The 24,755-nt window shown below is 38.2% G+C and overlaps 1 protein-coding gene across 1 annotated transcript in view; it reads left to right on the forward strand.

The window, feature by feature from the left end:
* The window catches only part of KLHL2 (kelch like family member 2), a 96,429-nt gene that overhangs the window by 47,241 nt on the left and 24,433 nt on the right, over window positions 1-24,755 (forward strand). The window contains exon 5 of the mRNA XM_045798697.2: window positions 6,931-7,093. Coding sequence (XP_045654653.1) covers window positions 6,931-7,093 — 163 coding nt within the window. The remainder of the gene's footprint in view (window positions 1-6,930; window positions 7,094-24,755) is intronic.

Raw genomic sequence — 24,755 nt, forward strand, 5'->3', positions numbered from 1 at the left:
GTTTTCAGCCTGTGGGAAAGCCACATTGCCCACATATTTCCTCTTTCTTTACTACTTTTGCCTTTCTGCCTCGTTTATTAAACCATTGGAAGTGACCTCAATTATGAATGTATTCTGCTTAGGAGTCAGCCTCTTTTAAAACTTTAAATATCTCTGGAAGGGATTTGTTCTGGAAGTTGATGCGTTATTAACCATTAGTATGAATTAATAATAAGATGGTTTTCCTTTTGACTCTGCTGGTTGTAGCCATCTCAGTTGATCGAGCTTGGGAAGGGAGGTGTTGGCAGGAGGGATATAGTTAGAGGATGGAACACTTAGTAGTCAGGAAAGGCAGATCTGTGTGGGGAATCATAACTGGGAGCACAGAGCAGAGGCCAGCTCCTGGTGGTTGAGGTTTAGGGTTTTGAGATGTGGAAGTATGAATGAGGTGGCAGGATGCCAAGGTCAAACACTTCCTGTTTCAAAACTCTGTAGGCACCCACCCAGACCTACATCCCAGAAAGAGGAAGGAAACTTTCTTTCTCCTTCTTTCCTGCACCCAGTGCCCCATAAGGTCGCAGCAGTCAAGTAGTAATATTATATTCATTGATACTGTGATTTATAACTATTTTTAATACTGTTTCTATGACTAAAAGAGTATCAAGAAGCCAATTGAAAAAAATAAACTTGTGGAACATGACTTGTTTATAATTTGGAGACTAAATGCAGATTTTAGAAGATGTATAGTACCGAAAGTTGCAGGTTATATTTCGTAATGAGATTTTTTTTTTGGTCCAGCAGCAATATAGCTTCTTTAAGTTGGGGAATAATTTCTTCCCTCTCCTCATGCCCTTTGAACAGCAGTTTCTCTGTTTTCAGGTCATTCCTGCCACACAAGGCCCTTACTTTTTTTTTATTTTTAAAAGATTTATTTATTTGAGTGAGAGCGCATGCACGCATGCTCTAGAGCCGGGGGGGAGGGCGGGCAGCAGGAGAGGGAGAGTGACTCTCAGGCAGACTCACTGCTGAGTGCAGAGCCTGATGCGGGGCTCTGTCCCACGACCCTGAGATCATGACCTAGGCCGAAGTCAAGAGTAGTGGGATGCTTAACTGACTGAACCAACCAGGTGCCCCCCTTGCTCTTTAAACAAACAGGTGCTTCTAATATGAATAGGAAATGGCTGGGAAATTAATAAAAACTTTCTTTTTAGCAGTACACTCACTATAAAGTTAATAGCGACTGTGCTGTTTTCATGTTTGCATGTTTCATAGACATCTGGAAATCTTGTGTATGGAACAGTCAGACCCCTTGGTAGTCTTTTCCAAAAAACACACTGCTAATGGCTCAGGATTTAAAAGACTTACTACATAAATTATTTCCCCCTATGGAGTAAATGCCCAAGCTGAAAATAAATTGCAGATCCTAACAGCCAAGCAGAAGGAGTGTACTTGTCTAAGCGAAACATCTTATGTGTAATTTGGCTTGTCAAACAAAGTGAAGTAGGATGAAAGCATCTTACTTTAAAATGTGCAGCTGGTGTAAGAGTGTCACACGGGTGCTAATTGTTTGTCTCGGGTGTCTTCCATGTCTAGTGTTCCACTTGTCTTCTCTAATCAGTGGTAGCTTTCCCCTTGCTTCTTTGTTCATTGCAGAAAATGTCTCCACAGTGTAAAATGTTCTTTATTGTCTCCGTGTTTTGGAAATCAGCACATCTAGGTGAAAATAAATTTTTTCTATTTACCAAAATGATTGATTTGAAGTTGTTTATTTAATTAGCTGGTCATGTTTTTTTACTTCATGTTTTTCCCAGCACTTAAAGATATTGCTTTTCACATGAACAAGAAGAATAATGTGTAGAGCCTCAGAAGACTAGTTTGATGATCATAGGCCTTTGAGACTCATGGTACTCAGAGGACAGGCCAAACTGAAGCCATGTCGGCAAATGGTGGGTGATAATCACCGAATAAATAGCTGCCTTTACCATTGCTACCTTAGCTAGAATTCTAGAGATCCAGAAGCACATTCTTTTACTTGCTTTTTACCAGGACCATCTGAGGAAGCTTATGAAATATGTCTCAGAACTATCTGCTTGGGGGACGCCTGGGTGGCGCAGTCGTTAAGCGTCTGCCTTCAGCTCAGGTCGCAAGCCCCATATCGGGCTCCTCTGCTGGGAGCCTGCTTCTTCCTCTCCCACTCCCCCTGCTTGTGTTCCCTCTCTCCCTGGCTATCTCTGTCTCTGTCAATTAAATAAATAAAATCTTTAAAATAAAATAAAAAAAGAACTATCTGCTTGGGAATAAAGAGGGGAAGAATTTAGCCATCATCTTTCTTTGACCATTCTCCATAGGTCAGGGCTGGCCCCACCAGCATTGTTTCTCCTGTGCTTCCAGATGGTACAGCTGTGAGTTCCCAGGGCATTCCCTGGCTGGCAAGCCAGAGAGAGGTGTTCTGGGAGGTGGGGTTGAGGCACTGTTAAGTTACATTTTCACGGAGGTGATCAAAGTCTACTTGGACCTGGTTGCTGCAGTGGTGGCTTGAGCAAGAGGTAAGGCTGAGAAGATTTGCAGTAGGACACAAGTGTCCCATATAGACACATTCTAGAAATAGAATTTGTATTTCTGGGTCAAAGGACATCCAAAAATGTATCTCTTTTAAAAATACAAATACCCAGGAGAGTACATTCAGGTTGATTCATTTATTATGCATCTAGATATTTTTCTAGTGCCTGGGGCTACAATGGAGGTAAAACAGATATGACCCCACTGGCCCAGAGCATATATTTTTCTGTAGGGAGAGAGACAGTAAACATGGGGGCAGATACATAAAATCATTTCTGACTTTGGTAAGTGTTACAAAGGAGATGAAGTGGTGTGATGCTGTTAGTGGTAACCTGAAAGGGACTGAGAGATCATGGTGGGAACACCAGGGTCTGAGTGGAGAAGCTCAGGGTTGATAGACTAGAACTAAAGGGGGATGAGGAGGAGGTTGCTGGAAGGAGAGGTGAGGGCTTGACCCCGAGACACTGCCAGCTGTATGTTTTTTCTTACGCCTCAATATAATCGAGAGAGATCTTTCTGTTTTTGGAGTGTGGCCATCCCTCAGCATACTGTATGGCAATTAATCACTTTTCGATTCTTAGACTATATCATTAACATTTGTATTATATAACAAACATAATTGCTTTTCCTTTGATGTTTTGGAATATACTTTAGATCTTAGAGTGCCGTAGGGTTATTTTCATCAATCTCAGCATTAATGGGGAAAATGGAGCAAATGGAAATTTTCCATTAGGTCATAATGCTTATGTGGCTGGAGGTTTATTGTGTCAATATAATTCCACTTCATATAAGAAGCAGCACTGTTCAGCTGTACCTTTGCTCTAGGGAGCTCAGAAAAATTAGTTTTTAAGGCATAAATTTATTCTTCAGACCTCTTAATTACAATGCCCAAGATATTTTTGTGACCTCAATAGCAAATTAAGAAACCACGTCTTTACATTGCTAGGTGTTTCCCACATTTGTTACTAATAGTGGAGTTTATCCACTCTGTAGAAAATATGCCGTGGGATTGCAATAGCCCCAGATTAAGGCACATCCTTCCTTTTCAGTGATACGCAAAAGCCATAAGAATCTGAATGACATCACATATTGAAAGATTAGAATACTAAATGTGACCTTCCAAGTCAGAGATTTCTAAAGTTCAGTAATTTGTGTGTCACCTTCATGATTTTGCTATATTCTGTACTGCTGGCACTATTAAATATTAATGTTTTTCTCTATGTGGACTCAATTCTTGCTTAAATAAATGTACTTTAAAAAGAATATTATTGAAATAAATAGAGGGTAACTTTAAAAACCTACTCCTAACTAGTGACATAATGTTTATCTGGGTACCATCTAAAAACATTATACTCCGGTTAATGCAGCTCTCATAGCAGACTCGACCTGTCCCATACCAGGTGTGTGACCTTGGGCAAGTTACCCAACTTCTCCAAGCCTCTGTATTCTCTTGTGTATAATGGGGATTATGAAATATTACTGCCTGCGAAGTGTTTAGCACAATGCCTGATGCAGTAATTACTTATTAAGTGGAAGCAATTACAAGAATGTATTGTTGAAGTGATTGTTGTCTTTATTACTCTTGCTGAAAAGAGAAGTATTGGAGATTTAGAAATTGGACAAACACTGCCATTCTGCACCTATGGAGAAGGCTCAGGGTAGCGGAAAGAATCATAGGCCAAAGAGTTGGCAAATTTGGTTATATTTTTAGCTTTCCACTGACCAGCTGTGATGATGTTTTTGCTGGCAATCTAATAGACAGAGTAATTTAGAAAGTTGGTGTGCCCCTTGCTGCTTTCCTGTTTTCATCATGAGTAACTGATGATCACCATGGGTCATGTTAGTAAACCTGGGCCAATTATTCATTGTTTCTGAAGCTGTATGTAATTACTAATTAATAAGCTATTGAATTTTAGTACTAGTAAAATTACATCATAAAACTGAGGCATTTTTTAAGGATTTACTTAGAGAAGGATATTATGAATAAACTTGTTTTATACATTTGACTAACACTTAAGGTATATTTAATATATATTGTTTGCCAAGCATTGGACCACTTGACTCATCATTGCTATTAATTAAAAATTATATGTGAATTTCTAGCAACAGAGCCTACTGTTGAAATAACTTTTTCTGTCCCTGGCCTACATATTCCACAGTTTTATAAATTTCATTCTCCTGATAAGGTAGATCTGGGCTTGGTAGTGGTGAAGTTGAAGGTAAAGAAGCAAAACAAAAATTTTAAAAGCCTGCCGTAGCTGCTTTTTTAGATGGATATGTATATAAGTGAGGGCATACATGTGTATGTTAGCATAGTATGAATCAGTCACTAATTTTTTTCACTTAAGAATATATCTTAGACACTGTCTCATTCATATAGCTTCCTCATTTTTTTGAATGACTGCAGAGCATTCCGTTGAGTGGAGGGGATATAAGTGTTTAATCAGTCTCCTCGCAGTGGACATTTAGGCTTGTTCCTAACTTCTGCTGCTACCCACAATAGTGCTCCAATGAATGTCTTGTGCATGTGAGATTTTGTGCATTTGTTAGAGTACCCGTGGGTTAAATTGCTGGGTCGGAGGATATGTGCATTTGTAATTTTGATTCAAATGGGCAAATTGGTTTTCAAGAACATTGAGACACTCCTACCAGCAGTGTATGAGTGAGCCCATTTCTGCTCAACTGCTTTTTCCCCCACAAGGCTTCTGTCTTTCTATATTACCACCAGTTTGAATACTACTTTCTCACACTGTATTGTCCTTGGGAAAATGCTGATTAGATGGGTGATCATTAGTATTTGTGCAAATTTCACAGAGATTAAATTTTACACTGAAGACCGCTTTCTTAACTGTATGTGTTTGCTGAATTAAATGGCAGCACTGTTAAGCATCTTGGAATGTACTTTACATTGCTTTGGAGCACAATTATACCAGTGTAGAAAAACCTCCACTTTGCAAATTATAAACAACTTGAGGTTTCCATGGAAACCATTCTCATAATATAATGAAACACACTATACATATTATACAAAAGGTTTCGCTATATAAACAGCATTATTTGCATTTTGTTGTTCTTAAATTCAGAAGGAAAAGGCCGCTAGATACTGTTTTTATATTTTTAGAGAAAACTAATATTAGTTGGGGAAGTTGCATTAAAAACACATGAAATTATTCTTTTATTCCTTAATTCCTAGCCATTTGATTGTGTACATGTGGGTTAACTACGTATGCAGCCTCTAGATTGGGAGGTAAAACTTCTGTGGTTCCTTTAAACAAATAGACTAGTTTGTGTTACAGAAAGACATGAACACACTCTTTCTTTTATACATTTAAGATTTATTACATAGATAGAGAAAACTTATAAAAGATATCCCAAACTACTGTTTCTTTTCTCTTTTTCTCTTTGGGCTACAGCTTGGCATATATGAAAGTCAATTCATGAAGGAACTTAGGTTTTATTTATTTTTTTATGCTAATGTGATCTTTTCTAAAATTGACCATTGTTCTAATAGTTGAGGTTTATTTTTTTCTTTTGGCTTTTATAACAGAGCAGTAGATGTTTAAGAACTTCTTTTTTTAATGAAGTTTTCCTATTTAATTTGACTTGCAAATGTGGTACTTAACATCGCTTCACACTAATTCACTTAACAAGAAAAAAATATTTCCATTATTGACCTATTTGAAAAGCAGTTGTGGTATTAGATATAGTGTTTATAGTGAAGATAATGGTTAAATCCCATAGAAAAACTCATAATTAATACAAAATCTCTTGGAGTTATTCAAATACAAATACAAATTAAAAAGTTAATATTAGGTAATTACCTTTTGTGTTTTCCTTTTTAGCACATATATTACATTTTAGAGAAACTGTCTGATTGTACTGAGACTATTGAATTTAAAATTGTTCTGTCCCCTAAGAAAAGCAGTTTGTTGTGTTATTCAGACAGTGGAAGAGCAAAATGAGTCTTTGTTGTGGTATGTATTATTTTGGGCTCATGTCTTCCCTGCGAATCACTGAAGGTCATGAATTGAGGGGAAAAAAACCATTTTCACTGAACCATAGCACCACCTAGCATCCTAATAATTTATGTTATTAAAATTCAAAGATACATTTTGTTTATTCTTATAAAAAAGAACCACTAATCTAATATGATCTGATATTCTCTTATATTCTTCTGACCAAGAAGAGATCTTTGAAAGATTCTATAGAAATTATGGGGAATGTGGGGCATCACCCTTTTTGCAAATAATTGTTCCATTACTTTCCATGGAGCATTTGGGTCTGGATGCAGATCTTAAGTTATGGCAGCATGTGTTGTGATCTGTCTAGGAGTGGTAAATAGTGAGTGTTCCTCCATCCACCTGCCTCACGGGACTGACTTGTATGTTGCAGGTACTTCTCCCAGCAGCTGGTCTGTTACAGTTACAGGATGTGAAGAAGACCTGCTGTGAATTTTTGGAATCTCAGCTTCACCCTGTCAACTGCTTAGGAATTCGGGCTTTTGCTGATATGCACGCATGCACAGACCTCCTGAACAAAGCCAACACCTATGCAGGCAAGTGAAATAGACCTCGACTGAGTTTGAGATGAGGAATCTGGAACGCTTGAGTTCTGATATGATTCTGTAGTGATTTCCGGAAAGTTGTGTCTTGTTTCTGGATCTGGACTTTATAAAAATACATTTAAAAAAGTAATGTATCACTGCAGAATTGAAGCATGTTTACAAAATTCTGAACTTAAAAAAAAAACTCCATAAATTGGTATTGGGCATAAAGAATAGAATAGCTAGTTTTATGCAATTATTGAGTCCCTATGTCTTTTTCTTTCAAATTGTCAAATTAACAGACGTATGAGAAAATATTTGCATGTGAAATTAAGTCATTTAATCTCTGTGGCTTTGTACAGCCTTTTCTTGAACCCAGGAGAACAATTTTCTGGCTAAAAATTTTCAAGGCGTAGAAGTCTGGTTGCCTTTGGGCAGAGTGGAAAAGTAGGTCTGAAATCGAGGCATCTTTCTCCTTAGACACTAGTTCCCAGGATATTAGTTCCTGCTGGTACCCTCCTCCTGTGGCAGGGGGCAGCCCATTGCTGTTGTTAAGGAAGCCATCACTTTGGTTGCTCTGTAGGACCCTCTGATCCCCTATCTCTCCAGCTGAGGAGGAGAGTTTCTTGTTATTTTTTTGGATATAGCTAAAGTACGTGAAAGTAACCTATAATTGATTTTGCTCTGAATTTACAAGCATTTAAAAAATACATATTAAAGGTGATTGTTAGGAAGTTTCTAATTTTTTTAACCATCTTTGGGGAGATAAGCCTGGTGGAAGTTATAACCCACCATCTCTGTCCTGTATTTGTGAGATCCAATAAGAACCGTTACTATAGAACCTTCCAGGACCACTGCCCGTTACTGTGCTTTAGAACCCCAACTTCCTCCAACCTTCAAATGCAAGAGCCCCTTGCCTAAATCTAAACTCTGCTGCACAGTGTTTACTCTGATGAGTAAGGGACATGGTAGCACGTTGACCCAAATAAGGGGTATGTGTGCGTGTGTGTGTGTGTGCGCGCGTGTAAATGTGTATACATGTGCACGCACAAAGCACTGGAGAGAAGTAATGCTAGCATCCCTATTGTATTTATCAAAGAAACAATGGTAAGTGGTTAGTTGGAGGAAAAAAACCTTCAGTGCTGCAGTGAACACGGGTCTTACGATGAAAGAAGCCCACTTGGGAGGGACTGTCACTTGTGGAAAATGAAATCCGGGCAAAGTAGAAGCATATATGTCAGTAAATTTGAATTTTATAGATTTCTTTTGAATGGCCTGATTGGCCTGACTACCCTTTATAAAATTCTTTCAGTGGGAAAAGGTGATCTGAATTTCAGAAAGCTAATTTACAGATGAACTTTTAGCACACAACCCTTCTGTAAGTTGGGGAATGCCTATAATATGTAATGATATTCATGTAATCCTCTTGAGTGGGATGAGACATTTTAAGAAAAACCAAAGACAAATTTGGATTCACTGATGTGTTCCAGTGTTCTTCAGCTGTTCTTCAGCTAAATAGAAAATTTTCCTTCTAAATCCGTAAGATCCATTACCTCTAGACATAGTGTGCCTGTTATAAGTGATTTATATTGGGAGAATGAAGGAGGCTTGTATATTTTTGAATAGTTTTTTCTGTGTGAAACAGTCACTGTTAAACATATCTTTCTTGGGCAGCTAGTTGTCTCATATGACTTGATACACGTTATTGACTTTTAAAAGATAGGGAAAGGGACTGGGGACAGAATGAGTAAAGCAGGACTCATGCAAAAGATGTCCACACATAATTCACATGATGTACTAGAACTCTTAGTTCTGTTCCTGTCAGAACCAACTGTGTGTTTAGGAGATTTTTGTGAGATTTAATTATTTCTTTCTCTTATTTAAAATCTTAAATTTAGTGTGGTGTACTACAAAGTATGAACAATTATCCACCAGATTTGAACACCTCCAGGTCTTAGTTTGTAGAGTCTTTCTTTTTTTTTTTTTTTTTTAATGATTTTTTATTATATTATGTTAGTCACCATACAGTACATCCCCGGTTTCCGATGTAAGGCTCGATGATTCATTAGTTGTGTATAACACCCAGTGCACCATGCAATACGTGCCCTCCTTACTACCCATCACCGGTCTATCCTATTCCCCCACCCCCCTCCCCTCTGAAGTCCTCAGTTTGTTTCTCATAGTCCATAGTTGTAGAGTCTTTCTTCATAATTATGCAAAGAATTTTTTGTGGATGGTTTATTGACATTTTCAGCAAAATTATTCTTACTTTTTAAGAAGATTTATTTATATATTTTAGAGAGAGAAAGGACGGGGACGGGGAGAGGGAGAGAAACAGACTCCCCGCTCTGCTCGGAGCCCAACTTGGGGCTTGATCCCACAACTCATGAGATCATGACCTGAGCTGAAAACCAAGAGTTGGATGCTCACCAGCCACCCAGGTGCTCCTAATGCTTAATTTTTAATGCACTACATTTTATTTTATTTTTTAAAAAATATTTATTTATTTATTTTAGAGGAAGAGAGAGAGGGTGGGAAAGGGCAGAGGGAGAGGGAGAGAGAGAATCTCAAGCGGACTCTGTGCCGAGTGTGAAGCCCAACTCTGGGCTCAGTCTCACGGCCCTGAGATCATGACTTGAGCTGAAACCAAGAGTCAGACGTTTAACTGACTGAGCCACCTAGGCGCCCCTAATACACTATATTTTAAATCAAAGTCTAGTTTTAAAGGATATACTGCCTTTATACCATGCTTTTGAATCTTATATTTGCTTGAGTTTATAAGTAACATTTTACAACATCTTTTATTATGAAAATTACAACACATGTGAAAATAGAATAGTACTCTTCATCAAACGTTAAGAGTTGTCAATTCATGGAAAATCTTGTTGCAACTATATACCCCTCTGTTTTTAACTATCCCCCTCCTCTGTTGTTATTTTTTACATGTAAACTTTTTAATGAAATCCAATATATATATTAGATATATATTTTCTCTCTATATATATATATGTATGGAAAAGTACACAGTGACAAGTCTACATCTTGATGAATTTTTGTATCCTCTTGTATTATTTGAAGCAATTCTGTCGTATTATTTCATATCTATTTCATTCTTATAATTTTAAAGAAAGAAAATCGCAGTGACCAACCTCATATAATGAACCTATTTCCATATACTTTGGTATATTAATAACAAACTTTCTAAAGTAAATAATTCAGAATAATACAAAAAAAAACCAGTTGTTCTTCCTAGTGGAAATATCTGATTGTTGTTTATATCTTATGCAAGTAGGAGATGGGGAGGTAAGGAGTCCGTCCACATGGGAAGATAACGGTCTTTTTTTCTGCTGTGAACAAATAATTGTTTAGTCCTTCCTTTCTTTCTTTTTGCAATTCAAGCACTTTATGCATCCAGAAAATCTACCCAAACTCCTAAAGTACTTTCAAATTCAAATCCTAGAGCATGTAGAAAGGTCTGGGAGAGTGAAGGGGGACAGTGGCAATTGGGCAAGTTAATACCTTACTTTTTCATTTTTCTGTCCTAGGCAAGTGGGCCTGTGACAGGCCTTCCTAGGCAAGAAAGAAAGAGAGAAAACAAGGAATACAGAGCAATAGAAGGGTTCATACCTGCATGCTTACAGATGTGGAAAGAAGAAGGAAGGAGAGAGGGGAGCCGACAGAGAAAGGATAGGAAAGGAAAGAAGACTTGTTTAACCTCAGGGCCCTTCCTTCCTCCCTCCCTCCCTAACTCTTTTTTTTTCATTTGACAGAGAGACAGCGAGAGAGGGAACACAAGCAGGGGGAGTGGGAGAGGGAGAAGCAGGTTTCCCGCTGAGCAGGGAGCCCGATGCGGGGCTCTATCCCAGGACCCCGGGATCATGATCTGAGCCGAAGGCAGACGCTTAAGGACTGAGCCACCCAGGTGCCCCTCAGGGTACTTTCTGATCCCAAGCATGGCTGCCGTTCAGAGACTGGAGCACTCCTATTCCTTGAAAACTCACCAGAGATTCTGGACATAAGATCTGCCTCATTCCTTTCTCTTGCAGAGTGGAAATGAGTTCTCTGGTGTTTATTATAATTGAATTAAATTGCGTAGTTATAAGGAAAGAACTAAGGTGCTCTGTGGCAATTTCTTCTATGAACTCGTGCTTATTTTTCATAATATCACATTTTTAAAGAAAGTAAAAATGTGAGAAACCAGTGGGCAGGGTAGAAAGTCTGAGCGGGGGCGGCTTAAATCCTTGCTGCTTATCTTGCTGCACTCTCGTGGCTTTGGCAGCGTGATGCTGGCAGTCACAGCTGGTCGCACCGGCCCACGCCACTTCACCAGGGCCTGTAGCGACATGTTCTTCAAATCGTGGACAGCTGAGGGCGACCAGACCAGCCAGGTTAAATGATCTGCGTGTTGAGGCATGGTGTTCTGGACTGTAATCAGCCTTTGTTATGCTCTTGAATGATTATTTTCTTAGCTAAAAAGCTAGATGAAATTACTTTTGCTTCATGCCTAAAAAAATTTTCACACCTAATTCCAAGTTGTATAGACTTGTTTGGATAATGCTGGCTTGTGGATGCTTTTACTTCCCAGGTGTTTTGAGTGGTGTCCGTGTTCTAACAGTTTCCCAAATCACAAATACTTTTGTTTTTAGCATTTTCTCCAAGATAAAAATATAGAGGAGATAAAAAACGAACTTCTCTGTTTCAGTGCGTTTTAAAAGTCCCAGACTGTTGTGGAAGTTAGGTTATAATTTTAACTAGAAATATAAATTTTATTTAGCTGTCTGTGTTGACAAACAAAAGTTGCCAGTTGTGGAATTGTAAGAATTTCGAACAAATTTAAGGGAAACAGCAGTTTTAGATCCTTAATCATTCTTCCACCTCACCACTCCCCACACTAAAAATTTGAGAAGCTACTTACTTTCAGTTCTTAGTGATCTTTGGGGAGACTTGCAATATCATTTTCAAGCCAGTGAAATTCTGGGATTGGTGGACACTCAGTATTCCCCAGTACCAGGAAAACCTGCAAAGAAGTCGTCTCCAGTCCCTGACATACTTTCAGTTTCTTTCTCATCCTTTTCTTGTTCTTAACCCTGTTGTCTGTTTATGTCCTGGCCTGAACTCCCTTTTAGCCCTTCTACTCTGCTTGCACAATGAGCACACTTTTTTATATGCCCAGCTGTTTTCATGTGTGTCCCCTCTCCCTTTGTCTTACATGAAACTTTGCTTTCCCTCCAAACCTGAGTGTTGGGGGCAAATTTCTTTAGGGGACCATCCCTACCCCCCTCCCCCGCCAGCTTGCCAGGAAGGTAGGTAAAGGGATTCGACTTCAGACTGTTGTTCTGTCCCTTTCATGTCCTCTGTTCTGCAGTGGCTGGCTGGTGGCCTGCAGCATTCTCTCTGCAGCCTGTTTTCTCTCCAGACCTCCACATCTGCCTCTGTCTTTGACACCTAGATTATCTACTTCCTCTCTACTTCATTTCTTTTGCCATCAGCAATCTCAGGATCTATACCTTCCTTCAGATTCCCTGGTCATAGTTGCTTGTGGCCATCATCTTTCTTCCATAAACGCATTTTCCAGCTTAGACCCCAATTCCTGGGTATGTTGAATCTTGTTTGTATTTTGAATGCCTTGTTGGTATTTGAGACAGCTTTGTGCTGACTGTATTCCTGTCTCCTTGTGCTCTTGAATTTCTTCATAAATCTGCTCTCTGATGCCACTTATCCGCCAATCGCTTGGCCCTTTAGCCTAGACTCAATAGTCAGTTGTTTCAAAGCTATCCTCTTTATGTGCCTGCCTTTACCCAGGCTGCTGTGGGTGATAAGAGCCTCAGTGCGATTTAACCCCTGCTTACAAGGAGTTTCTAGGCCAGTAATATTCCACTTACACCCAGATTCACTGTGTCTAAATTATGCCTTATTCTCTGTAAAAGTAGTTCCCATAACATTTTATGTATTTTTTTTTTTTTTTTTTTTTTTGCAATCAGTTTGCTTCAATCATTTGCCTACCATTCTATAATTTAGGCTAGGAATCACTGCTTGGGGTAAACATCTGTGAAAATAAGCCCATGATTTTGAAAGCTGCCCTTTTGAAATAAACTTGTGTTGAGAGTGGTTTCATAGGAGCATTACTATCCTTGATGGTGTGATATGCAATCTAAAGACTGGGTGCTGATTATCGAAGGGTCTTTGCAATGTTAATTCACTGATACAGAAGATTCTTCCTTTGGAGAACCGTGAAAGCATTTGATGTACAGCGCTTCTTGATGAATTCATGCCGACTTAATGGATGCTTCTTACAAGAATTAATCATTTTTATATTTTTACATTCATTATGGTCCTCATTTGTGTCCTAGTAAGCGACATGCAATCTCTCTGCTCTGCTTTGGGGTGATAGTTTTTCTCATTCAGATGAGTTAGCTGTTTCTAGGTTTCAGCAAAGCTGTCTGTGTTAATGGAGCTGCTGGAGATATATATGTAATTTTTTTTTTCCTAGAGACTAATTGTATTCACAATGAAAGAATCATCGAGTATTAGCACTTGTAGGGACCTTAGCCGTTATCTAGTCTAACATTTATTTTATTAATTAGGATGATGAAGACTAGGGAGGTTTTTATTTTCCCAAAAACACTTTATCTCTCAGGGATAAGCTGTTTGTGGGTCTAAAATACGTTATTTTCCATGCACTTACCCTCATTTCTCAGATGGAATTCTGCACTAGGTGGAATATAGAGGAATTACAGGAATTCTTCATGGCACTTAATTTTGATCAAAAAGGTGTTAGGTGTTGGGAAATCAAACAAAGGATACTTTGTAGCTTATCACTGGGTGCAAAACTGAACAAGCAAAAATTTAGATTGATTTCAGTGGACTTAATTTAGGATGAGGGACCAGAGCTAATGAGCCCAATAGACCTGGTATGACAAATCCTAAGGGTTGTCTTTCATTTCTTGATAATCTTATTTTAGTTGCAGAAGGGAAGCAAACAGGAAAGTTCAGCTGTCCTAGAGAGTGAAGAGAATCCTTATATATAAGGAAAAATATGTATGTATATCATATATGCACAATAGATGTGTTTAATGTGTATTAAACATTCATGATACAGTCTGTACTACTGGGACTTATACCCTCCTGCAGTTGTGGGATTTGTCTAGAGAAAAGGAACTGATTATTGAATGTCAGCATAACTAGGCTGGCTTTACTCAGCAGCAGTGGTGAACTAGTAAGGGCAAGTTACTGCAGTCACAGTGAAAGCTCTGTGGTATAAACAGTAATTTGTCAACTTGTGAGTGAAAGAATTAGCAACGATAGTTGAGGTTGGTAAGGAAGAACCATAATGAAGATAGAGAGGAGGTGACTGAAGCCAGACTCGGGATATGGGAACTAATCCTGAATATGAGTAGAGGAAACAGACTGAATTCTGACATGATCTATCCTTTAGCGTTAACTTTTTAAGTAAGTATTTTGTGGGTGCATTTTAGTGTGTGTGTACTTATTGCCAGTGTGCAGTAGCTGTTAATTTGTACTGTACCTTACTGAGGTGCAGTAAATGGAGTAAGATTCATTCAATGAAAAGGAAGAATTTCTTATCTTGGCTTTGTGACAGGTATTAGGCTTGTATTAGTCAAACCAATCCAAAGATGTTAGGGTTTTAGCTGATAGTGTATTCAATGACAGTACTGCAACCGTGTCTAGAAAGATGCAAGGTGATTATCATTCTCTTCTTCCTGGATCAGACCATATCTATGAAACTGAGTTCATTTTCAGGTAACATGTTTTGAGAGAGACTGACAAATGGAAGCCTTGAATTTGGAGCCAGGATGATGGTGAAGACCCCAAACGATATTATACAAGGAATGCTCAAAAGACTTAGGCGTTTATAGACCCTGGGAAGAAAATTTAGGAGAATGTAAGACTCTGTAAAAGTTTGAAGGAATTTCACGAGCAAGAGAGATTAAGCGCGTTCTGTGGTAGGCCGAAGTAGCATCAGTGTTAGAAAATAAGAGGGAGAAAGATTTTAGTGCAACATAAAGCAGAACTGCCACTTATAGCGAGTATTCAAGAACGGTGTGACTGCCTTGCTGTCTGTTGATGTGTGCAAAGTGTACCAGATATCCATTGAATATGAACATTTTAGAGGTTAGTCTGGCATAAAATAAAAGTTGTGTCAGAGGACCTTTCAGAACCCTTATACTACTAAATCTTATGATTTCCTATGGCATTACACAAAAAGAATCAACAGGATTTGTGAAAGAATTTATTTTAGGGTTTAAAGAGTAGAAGGGATGTAGGAGGGGGAAAAGGGAAGTTCTTTAATGGGTATAGAGTTTCATGTTTGCAAGATGAAAGAGCGTTGGAGATCTGTTTCACAACAATGTGAGTATACTTAAAACTACTGAACTGTATCCTTAAAAATGTTTAAGATAGTAAATTTTATGTTCTATGTTATACCACAATAAAAAAGGAGAGAAAAAGGAATGAGGAATTGACTGGGATTTCATTTAGCCTTGGAATCAGTGTGGATAGTAGAGCCATTAAGACACAAAAGGAGTACAGGAGGACAAGCAGGTGTCTAGACGAAGGTACTGACACTCTTTGAGGTGTAGGAGGGTCTTAGTCTTGATTGCTTGCTGGAGAATGAGAGTAAAGTGCACTACCAATTTTAGAAGCTCTCTGACTGGGCAAGTTTATTAGCAGTAGGCAAAGGCAGCAGGCCAGTGGAAGACCTTGATTTATTTTGAGGAGATAATGAGACTCAGCCAGAGCATCTTTGCTGACCATCCAGCCAAGGAGGGGCAAAATGCACAATGAAGAAAATTCGTATAGTAGAGCCAAGGTAAGTGGCCTAAAGTGGTTAATAATGTGAGAGTTTTAGAAGACTACTTGTATGTGTTGCTGGAAGTGTGGTTGGGGGTGGATCTGTCTGTTTAAAAGAGTCATGGTGATTAGCCAGATCATGTGGAGACTAACAGATAGCTGGACATTTACATATTGAGGTTTGGGAGAGAGGTTGAATCTGGGAGCAACCATATTGGGGTGCTAATTAAAGATAACTAGGGGCACACAAATGTGGATAAGATGGTTAAGGGAGAACAAACAATGAAAAGAGGGCTCAGGGCAGGCAGGACAAATGAGCACATGTGACAAATAAGCACATGCAGCAGGCGCAAATTTTTAGGGAGCTGAAGGAGACAGACTTAGTGGTCAGAAAGATTAGAGGGGCACCTGGCTGGCTCAGTGGGTACGGCATGCGACTTTTTTTTTTTTTTTTTAAGATTTTATTTATTTATCAGAGAGAGAGCGAACACAAGCACGGGGAGCGGCAGGCAGAAGGAGAAGCAGGCTCCTTGCTGAGCAAGGAGCCCGATGTGGGACTCAATCCCAGGATCCTGGGATTATGACCTGAGCTGAAGACAGATGCTTAACTGACTGAGCCACCCAGGCATCCTGAGCATGCAACTCTTGATCTCAGGGATGTGGGTTTGAGACCCACATTGGGTATAGAGATTACTTAAAAAAAAAAAAAAAAGTTTGGGAAAAAAAGTATTATAGACTCCAAACTGGGAGAGAGTATCCTTAGGGTTAAACACTGTACAGGGGTTGAGAAGTTTTAATCTCAAGAAAAGGACTTCCAAAGAACAAATTCAGGAGAAGGGTGGGTCAGAGGCCATGTTATAACAAGATAAAAATGTGAGTGTGCAGTGCATCAAAATGCAGAGGCTTCTGTATTAAGATCTGCCCTAAAGAAGTTTGGTATGAAGGCAAGCAACGTAGGGCCGTGGCCCAAGATGGGGAGGGTAAACCATATTTTTTTTTTCTTACTTAGGACAGCATTTGTCCACTGAAAATGCACTGATTATCTATAGCAACATTTTTCTTTCTCACTGGGAAAGGAAACTATTTGGGCCTAGTTTGGAAATATTTTGTTATTTTTTCTTTTATAAAAATCTTAACCACTAATGTTTCATATGATTAAAAACAAATGTTTTTAATCATGGTGGCATAAGACATTCCTCATTTTTGCCCCACCACCCCCAACAACAAGTATTCTGTATCCATCCATGAACAGAGTGCCTTTGTGGGACCTGTGGGATCCAACACCATACACCAAGGGATCCGGTGGGCGTCTTGCCGACTTGTGCATTGCATAATAGGCAGACAGACCCCTGTCTTGGCTGTGGACTCTGAAGTGACCCATGAACCTGTTCTAGCCCCTCTTGACTGCAGTCAAGGAGCCACTGGAGAACATTGACCTAGAGAGTCACTTGTGGACAAGAGAGTCTTTGAAGAAGTCCAGGTTTCCAGAGGAGGAGATCCAGAACTTTTTAGAAAAAAAAAAAGTTTGGATATATTAGAGCGGGTCAGAACAGTTTTCTTTTACCCACATCGCCCCTTCACCAAGGTGGTACAGCACAGGGCCAAGAGAGAGCTTCCTCAGCCTGCAATTCTTTTAGTGCAGAAAAGGGAGAGTGTATGAGTGAGCACCCAGGGACACAGTTCTAACTGCATGGTGGACTCCCATCAAAAAGCCTGCCCACTAGCTGCTGGGAAAGCCCCCCTCTCAGATCCTCTCAACAGATCGTTGGGCACCCCCATCCCCTGTGTGCTGTGCCCTCCCACCCCCACTGTGTGGCCAGTTTCCTGTTGTGCTTTTGTAGGAAGCGGCAAGAGTGAGCTTTGGAAGGTGACAAATAAGCACATGCAGCAGGCCCAAGTCTGTGGGCCAGGAAGAGGCCACAAACTTCAGCTGTAGCACCACCTTAGAGAAAACAGAAGAGAGGCTGTGAGCACTCAGCTTGGTGTGTTGTAGGATGAAGATGGGCATACAAGCTTAAGATTTCTTCCACAAAAGGGAATAAGCTTAGAGCAGATGTATCCAAGGAAGGTCTAAGAAATCCTCAGAATCTCTAGCAGGGCTGAAGGCAGGTATTACTCCCCTGAAGACAGTAAAGACTAGAGGAGAGGACTGCCACTTCAAATGCAGAGACAGCAGCACACAACTCCAAAAAACAGGAAAAATCAAGGTAACATGACACCACCAAAAGATCACAGTAATCTTCCCATAACCAAACCCCAAAACATTGAGATTTGTTATTTTCCTGATAAGGAATTCAAAATAGCTCTTTTAAGAAAACTCAGTGAGCTTCAAGAAAACACCGGTAATTCAATGATTCCAGGAAAACAATACATGAATAAAACGAGAAGTTTAACAAAGAGAAATAATAAAAAAAGAACCAAACAAATTTTGGAGCTGAAGAATTCAGTGAATGAAATGAAAAATGCAGTGGAGAAGATCAACAACAAACTTGATCAAGCAGAGGAAAGAATCAGTAAGATTGAAGACAAGAAGTTTAAAACTATCCAGTCTGAGGAGAGCAAGGAAAAAAAGAATGAAAAGGAGCTGCGTGTTCTATGAAATCAGAAGGACCAACTGGTGAATCATTGGAGTTCTAGAAGAAGAAAGGGAAAAGGGGACAAAAAATTTATTTAAAGAAATAAGGGCTGGGGAGCCTGGGTGGCTCAGTGCCTTCCTTTGGTTCAGGTCATGATCTCAGGATCCTGGGATCGAGCCCTGCATTGGGCTCCTTGCTCATCGGGGAGTCTGCTTCTGCCTCTCCCTCTGCCCCTCCACCTGTTCGTCCTCTCTCTGTGTCTGTCAAATAAATAAATAAAATCTTAGGGGGGAAAAAAAGAAGGGCTGAGAACTACCTAAATCTGGGTGAAGATTTGGATATCTAAGTTCACAAAGCTTTTATAGGTCACTAAACAAAATCAGCTTAAAGAAATTTACCCCAAAGATACAGACGTAATGAAGAGAAGGGCCATGTGCACCCCAATGTTTATAGCAGCATTGTCCACAATAGCTGAATTGTGGAAGGAGCCAAGATGCCCTTCAACAGATGACTGGATTAAGAAGATGTGGTCCATATATGCAATGGAGTATTACTCAGCCATCAAAAAGAACGATTTCTCAACATTTGCAGCAACATGGACGGGACTGGAGGAGATAATGCTAAGCGAAATAAGTCAAGCAGAGAAAGACAATTATCATATGGTTTCACTCATTTATGGAACATAAGAAGTAGGAAGATCGGTAGGAGAAGAAAGGGAAGAAGAAAGGGGGGGTAAACAGAAGGGGGAATGAACCATGAGAGACTATGGACAAGCTGAAATGAAAAGACTTGTTAATTATTCGTAACATGAAAACATATGAAAATATGCAACACATTGGTAAAGGCAAGTATATAGTCATATTAAGAATACCCTAGGGGCACCTGAGTGGTTCAGCTGGTTAAGCATCTGACTCTTGGTTTGGGCTCAGGCTTTGATCACAAGGTCGTGAGATTAAGCCCAGTGTTGGGCTCCATGCTCAGTGGGGAGTTTGCTTCCTCCTTCTCCCTCTCCCTTTGCCCCCTCCCCTGCTAATACACACACTCTTGCACACTCTTTCTCTCATAAATAAATAAATAACTTTGATACTATAATATGGCGTTGTGTTAACTCTAGCATAAGATTAATGACAAGAGTATTAAAAATAACTACAGCTATAATGATTTGTTAGTGAATACACTGTATAAAAAGAGGTAGATTTTGACATCAAAAACCATAAACTGTTGGAGGGAGTAAAAGGGTAGAGTTTTTGTATGAGATTAAAGTTAACTTTTTATCAATTTAAAATAGACTGTTATATCTATAAGAAGTTTTATATGAGTCTCACGGTAACCACAAAACAGAACCGTATAGTATATATACAAAAGATAAAGAGGAGAATAAAGCATACAACTATGGAGAATTACCAATTCACAAAGGAAGGAAGCAAGAGAGGGAGAAAGGAACAAAGGAAATACAAAACAGCTAGCATACAGTGGCAGGATAGATTAAAAAAACAAGACCCCACTATATGGTGCCTGCCAGAGACTCACTTTAGCTTTAAGGACTCAGAGTGAAGGGATGGAAAAAGATATTCCATGCAAGGGGAAACCAGAAGAGAGCAAGTGTAGCTATACTGATATAATACAAAATAGATGTTGAGCCAGAAATGGTAAGTAGAGACAGAGACGGTAATTACATAGTGACAAAAGGTTGAATTCATCAAGAAGATGTAACAATTAAAAATACATATGACCCAACATTGGAGCATCTAAATATATTAAGAAATACTAACAGACTGGGAAGGAGAAATAGTTAACAATAAAATAATAGTAGGAGACTTCAGTATCCACTTTCAACAATGGATAGATCATTTAGACAGAGTATCAGTGAGGAAAGATTGGACTTCAGACCAAACAGACCTAACAGACACATAGAACATTCCATCCAACAACAGCAGAATACACATTGTTCTCAAGCACACACAGAATGTTCTCCAGGATAGATCATGTGATAAGTCACAAACAAGTCTTAGCAAATTTAAGATTAAAATTGTACTGGCTATCTTTTCTGAGCACAGTGGTATGAAGCTAGAAATCAGTAACAAGAGGAAACTAGAAAATGCACAAATGTGAGGAAATTAAACAACATACTCCTAAACTACCAGTGGGTCAAAGAAGAAATCAAAAGGGAAATAAAAAAAATCTTGAAGCAAACAAACACACCACACCAAAATCTATGGGCTGCTGCAAAAGCAACTCTAAGAGGAAAGTTCACAGTGATAAAGGCCTGTTAAGAAAAAAGATCCAAAATAAACAACCTAATTTTACACCTCAAGTCACTAGAAAAAGAACAAACTAAACCCAGTGCTAGCAGAAGAAAGGAAATTACAAAAGTCAGAGTAGAAATAAATGAAATAGAGACTAGAAAAACAATAGAAAAGGTCCATAAAACTAAGAGCTGTTTTTTTTGCAAAGTAAAATTGAGAAACCTTTAGCTAGACTAAAAAACTGAGACTGGAGTAAATAAAATCAAATGAAAAAGGAGACATTACAGCTTATACCACAGAAATACAAAGGATCATGAGAGACTAGTAAGAACACTTATATTCTAATATAACCAGAAGAAATGGATACATTTCTAGAAACACACAGTGTACCAACACTGAATCATGAAGAAATAGAAAATCGGAACAGACCAATAGCAACTAAGGAGATTGAATCGGTAATCAAAAAGCTCCCCAAAAGAAAGGTCCAGGACCATATGGCTTCACTGATGAATTCTATCAAACATTTAAAGAATTAACACTAATCCTCCAATTCTTCCAAAACAGATGATGAGAGAATACTCCCAAACTCATTTTGCAAGGCTGGGGTTAAAACTCTGATACCAAAGCCAGATAAGGACATTACAAGAAAAGAAAATTATAGTCCAATATCGCTGATGAATGTAGATGCAAAAATTCTTATCCAAATATTAGCAAACTGGATTCAGCAGTACATAGAAGAATAATAAATAACACCATGATCAAGTGGGATTTATCCATAGGATTCAAGGATAGTTCAACATCTGCAAATCAGTAAATCTGGTACAGCACATGAACAGAATGAAAGATAAATATTATGTGATCATCTCAGATGCTGAAAAAGTATTTGACAAAATACAGCATTCTTCCTTCCATGAGACAAACTCTCAACAAATTAGGTATACAAGGAACATACGTGAATATATTAAACCTTAATATAGTAAAGGTCATATTTGACAAACCCATAGCTAACTTCACACTTAGCAGTGAAAAACTGAAAACGTTTCTTTAAGATCAGGAACAAGACAAGGATACCCACTCTCACCACTCCTGTTCAACATATTACTAGAAATCCTAGCTGAGCAATCAGGCAAGAGAAAGAAATAAAAGGCATTCAATTGAAAGGGAGAAGTAAAATTGTCTTTGCAGATGATATGATTTCATATATATAGAAAATCCTAAGATTCCACCAAAAAAAACTTAGAACTAATCAACAAATTCAATAAAGTCGCAGGATACAAAATTAACATGCAAACTTGATTTTCTATGCACAAACAGTGAAATATCTGAAAAAACAATCCCATTTATAATAGCATCAAAAACAATAACATACTTCGGAATAAATTTAACCAAGGAGGTAAACAACCTGTACATTGAAAACTACAAGATTCAGGCAAATAAATGGAACAATATCCTGCGTTCATGAATCAGAAGACTTAGTATTGTTAAAATGTCCATACCGCCCAATCCATCTATAGATTCAGTGTAATCCCTATCAAAATTCCAATGGTATTGTTCAACAACTAGAAAAAAAATATAGAAATTTCATGGAATCACAAAAGACTCCAAATAGCCAAAGCAATCCTAATAAAGAAGAACAAAAATGAAGGTATTGCATTTTCTGATTTCAAACTATATTGCAAAACTATAATAATCAAAAGAGGGTGGTACTGGCATAAAAATTGACAAATAGACCAATGGAACAGAATTGAGAGCTCATAAATAATATATGGTCGGTTAATCAATGACAAAGGAGAAAGAATATACATTGGGGGAAAGGATAGTTTCTTTGATAAATGGTACTGGGAAAACTGGACAGTTACATGCAAAAGAGTGAAACTGGGCCATTATATTATACCATACACAAAAGTAAACTCATAATGGATTAAAGACCTAAATGTAAGGCCAGAAACCATTGAACTCCTAAAAGAAAACCTAAGTAGTATTCTCTTTGACATCAGCTTTCATGCTTTTCTGGATATGTCTCCTTAGGCAAGGGGAAACAAAAGCAAAAGTCTAGAACTACGTCAAACTAAAAACTTTTAAACAGTGAGAAAAACCATAAAACAAAAAAAGAAAAGACAACCTACTGAATGGGAGAAGATATTGACAAATAGTGTATCCTATAAGAGATTAATATCCAGAATATATAAAGAACTCATACAGTTCAACACCAAAAAAACAAAAACAAAACCAAAAAAAGCAACCCAAATAATCCGATTAAGAAATGGACAGAGGACTTGAATAGGCATTTTTCCAAAGAAGGCATACAGGCAGCCAACAGATACATGAAAAAATGCTCAACATCACCAATCATCAGGGAAATGCAAATCAAAACCATAATGAGATACCATCTCACACTAGTCACAATGGCTAGTATCAAAAAGACAAGAAATAAAAGAAGTGTTGGCAAGGACGTAGAGAAAAGGTTTCTTGGGTGTACTGTTGGTGGCCATGTAAGTTGGTGCAGCCACTATGGAAAACAGTATGGAGGTTTCTCAAAAAGTTAAAGATAGAAATATGATCCGTTAATTCCACTGCTGGGTATTTACCTAAAAGAAACCAAAACCTATAATTTGAAAAGATACATGCACCCTTACATTTATTGTGGCATTATTTACAAAAGTCAAGATATGGAGGCAGCCCAAATATCTATCGATGGATGAATGGGTAAAGAACAAGTAGTATATGTGTACAGTGAACGTTAGCTATGGAAAAGAATGAAATCTTGTTATTCACAGTAACGTGAATGGACCTTTTTCAGAGAAAGACAAATACTATATGATTTCACTTATATACAGAATCTAAAAAACAAAACAAACACACAAACCTGGAAAGTCTCTTAAATACAGAAAACAAACTGGTGGTTGTTGGGGTGGGGGAGGAGGAAGGGTAAAATAGTTGAAGGGGATTAAGAGGTACTAACTTACATTTATAAAATAGGTCGCAGGGATAAAAAGTACAGATGAGGAATATAGTCAATAATAATATGATAATGGTATGATGACAGATGGTAACTACACTTACCTTGGTGTGCACTGCATAGTGGATACAATTGTTGAGTCACTGTTATACACCTGAAACTGATATTAACAGTGTCAACTATACTTAAATAAAAAAATAAGAAATAGAAAAATATATTCCAACAGAAAAAAAAATTGTGTCAGTTGGATTTTTGTAAATCCAGATCATTTTATAATGATCCTAGAGCTGCTTATCATTTTGAAAGTCATTTCGTGATGAACCTTTTGTAAAATTAATAGTTACAGGATTTATGTAATGCAGATTTTGAAGTGTTTCTGAAAGGGAAGCCAACTAATCCTATCTGTGGTATGTTGAAACACATCTGAAATGAATTTTTATTTCATCTTAGAAAGCCTTTTTAAAAAAATTACTATTAGAATATAGTTACTTGTGAAGACCTGGAAAATACCTAGGTTTCCTGGCAAATTTTTATTTTAGAACTTAAGGATAATAATACAGTAAGAGCCAAATATTAAATCCTTTCTCTGTACCATACACAGTTCTAGGTGCTTTATAAACTTTTAGTTTGTTTAATCCTCTCAGTGGTCTTATTAGGTAAGGTATTCTTATTATTCCCATTTTATAGACGAGGAAACCAAGGTTTAGAGAAATGATATAATTCACCCAAGGTTTTACAAGCTAGCATATGACAGAGCTGGGATTTGACTCTGTGTGTCTGACTCAAAAGCCCGAACACCACATTTCCTTGTGAACCTCACACTTTATAAATGAGAGCTGAATTCGCAGGGAATGTTATTTTGTGATTCATTTTTTAAAGTTGTGAAGTCATTGATTATATGAATAGTTTTTTCCCCCTTTGGAGGAGTGGGTCTATTTGTGAAATCAAAGAAAGGTTTTTTAAGTATTTTAAGAATTACTAGTTTTACCAGTTTCTGGAAAGGGGCTGAGGGTATAAAACAGTATGGTTTGGTCCCCAGATAAACTATCCCAGAATTCAGCACTACCTATATTATAAATCAA

The sequence above is a fragment of the Ursus americanus genome, chromosome 13 (genome assembly GCF_024610735.1).
Source record: "Ursus americanus isolate L20-20 chromosome 13, mUrsAme1.1.p, whole genome shotgun sequence".
Classification (NCBI taxonomy): Eukaryota; Metazoa; Chordata; class Mammalia; order Carnivora; family Ursidae; genus Ursus; species Ursus americanus.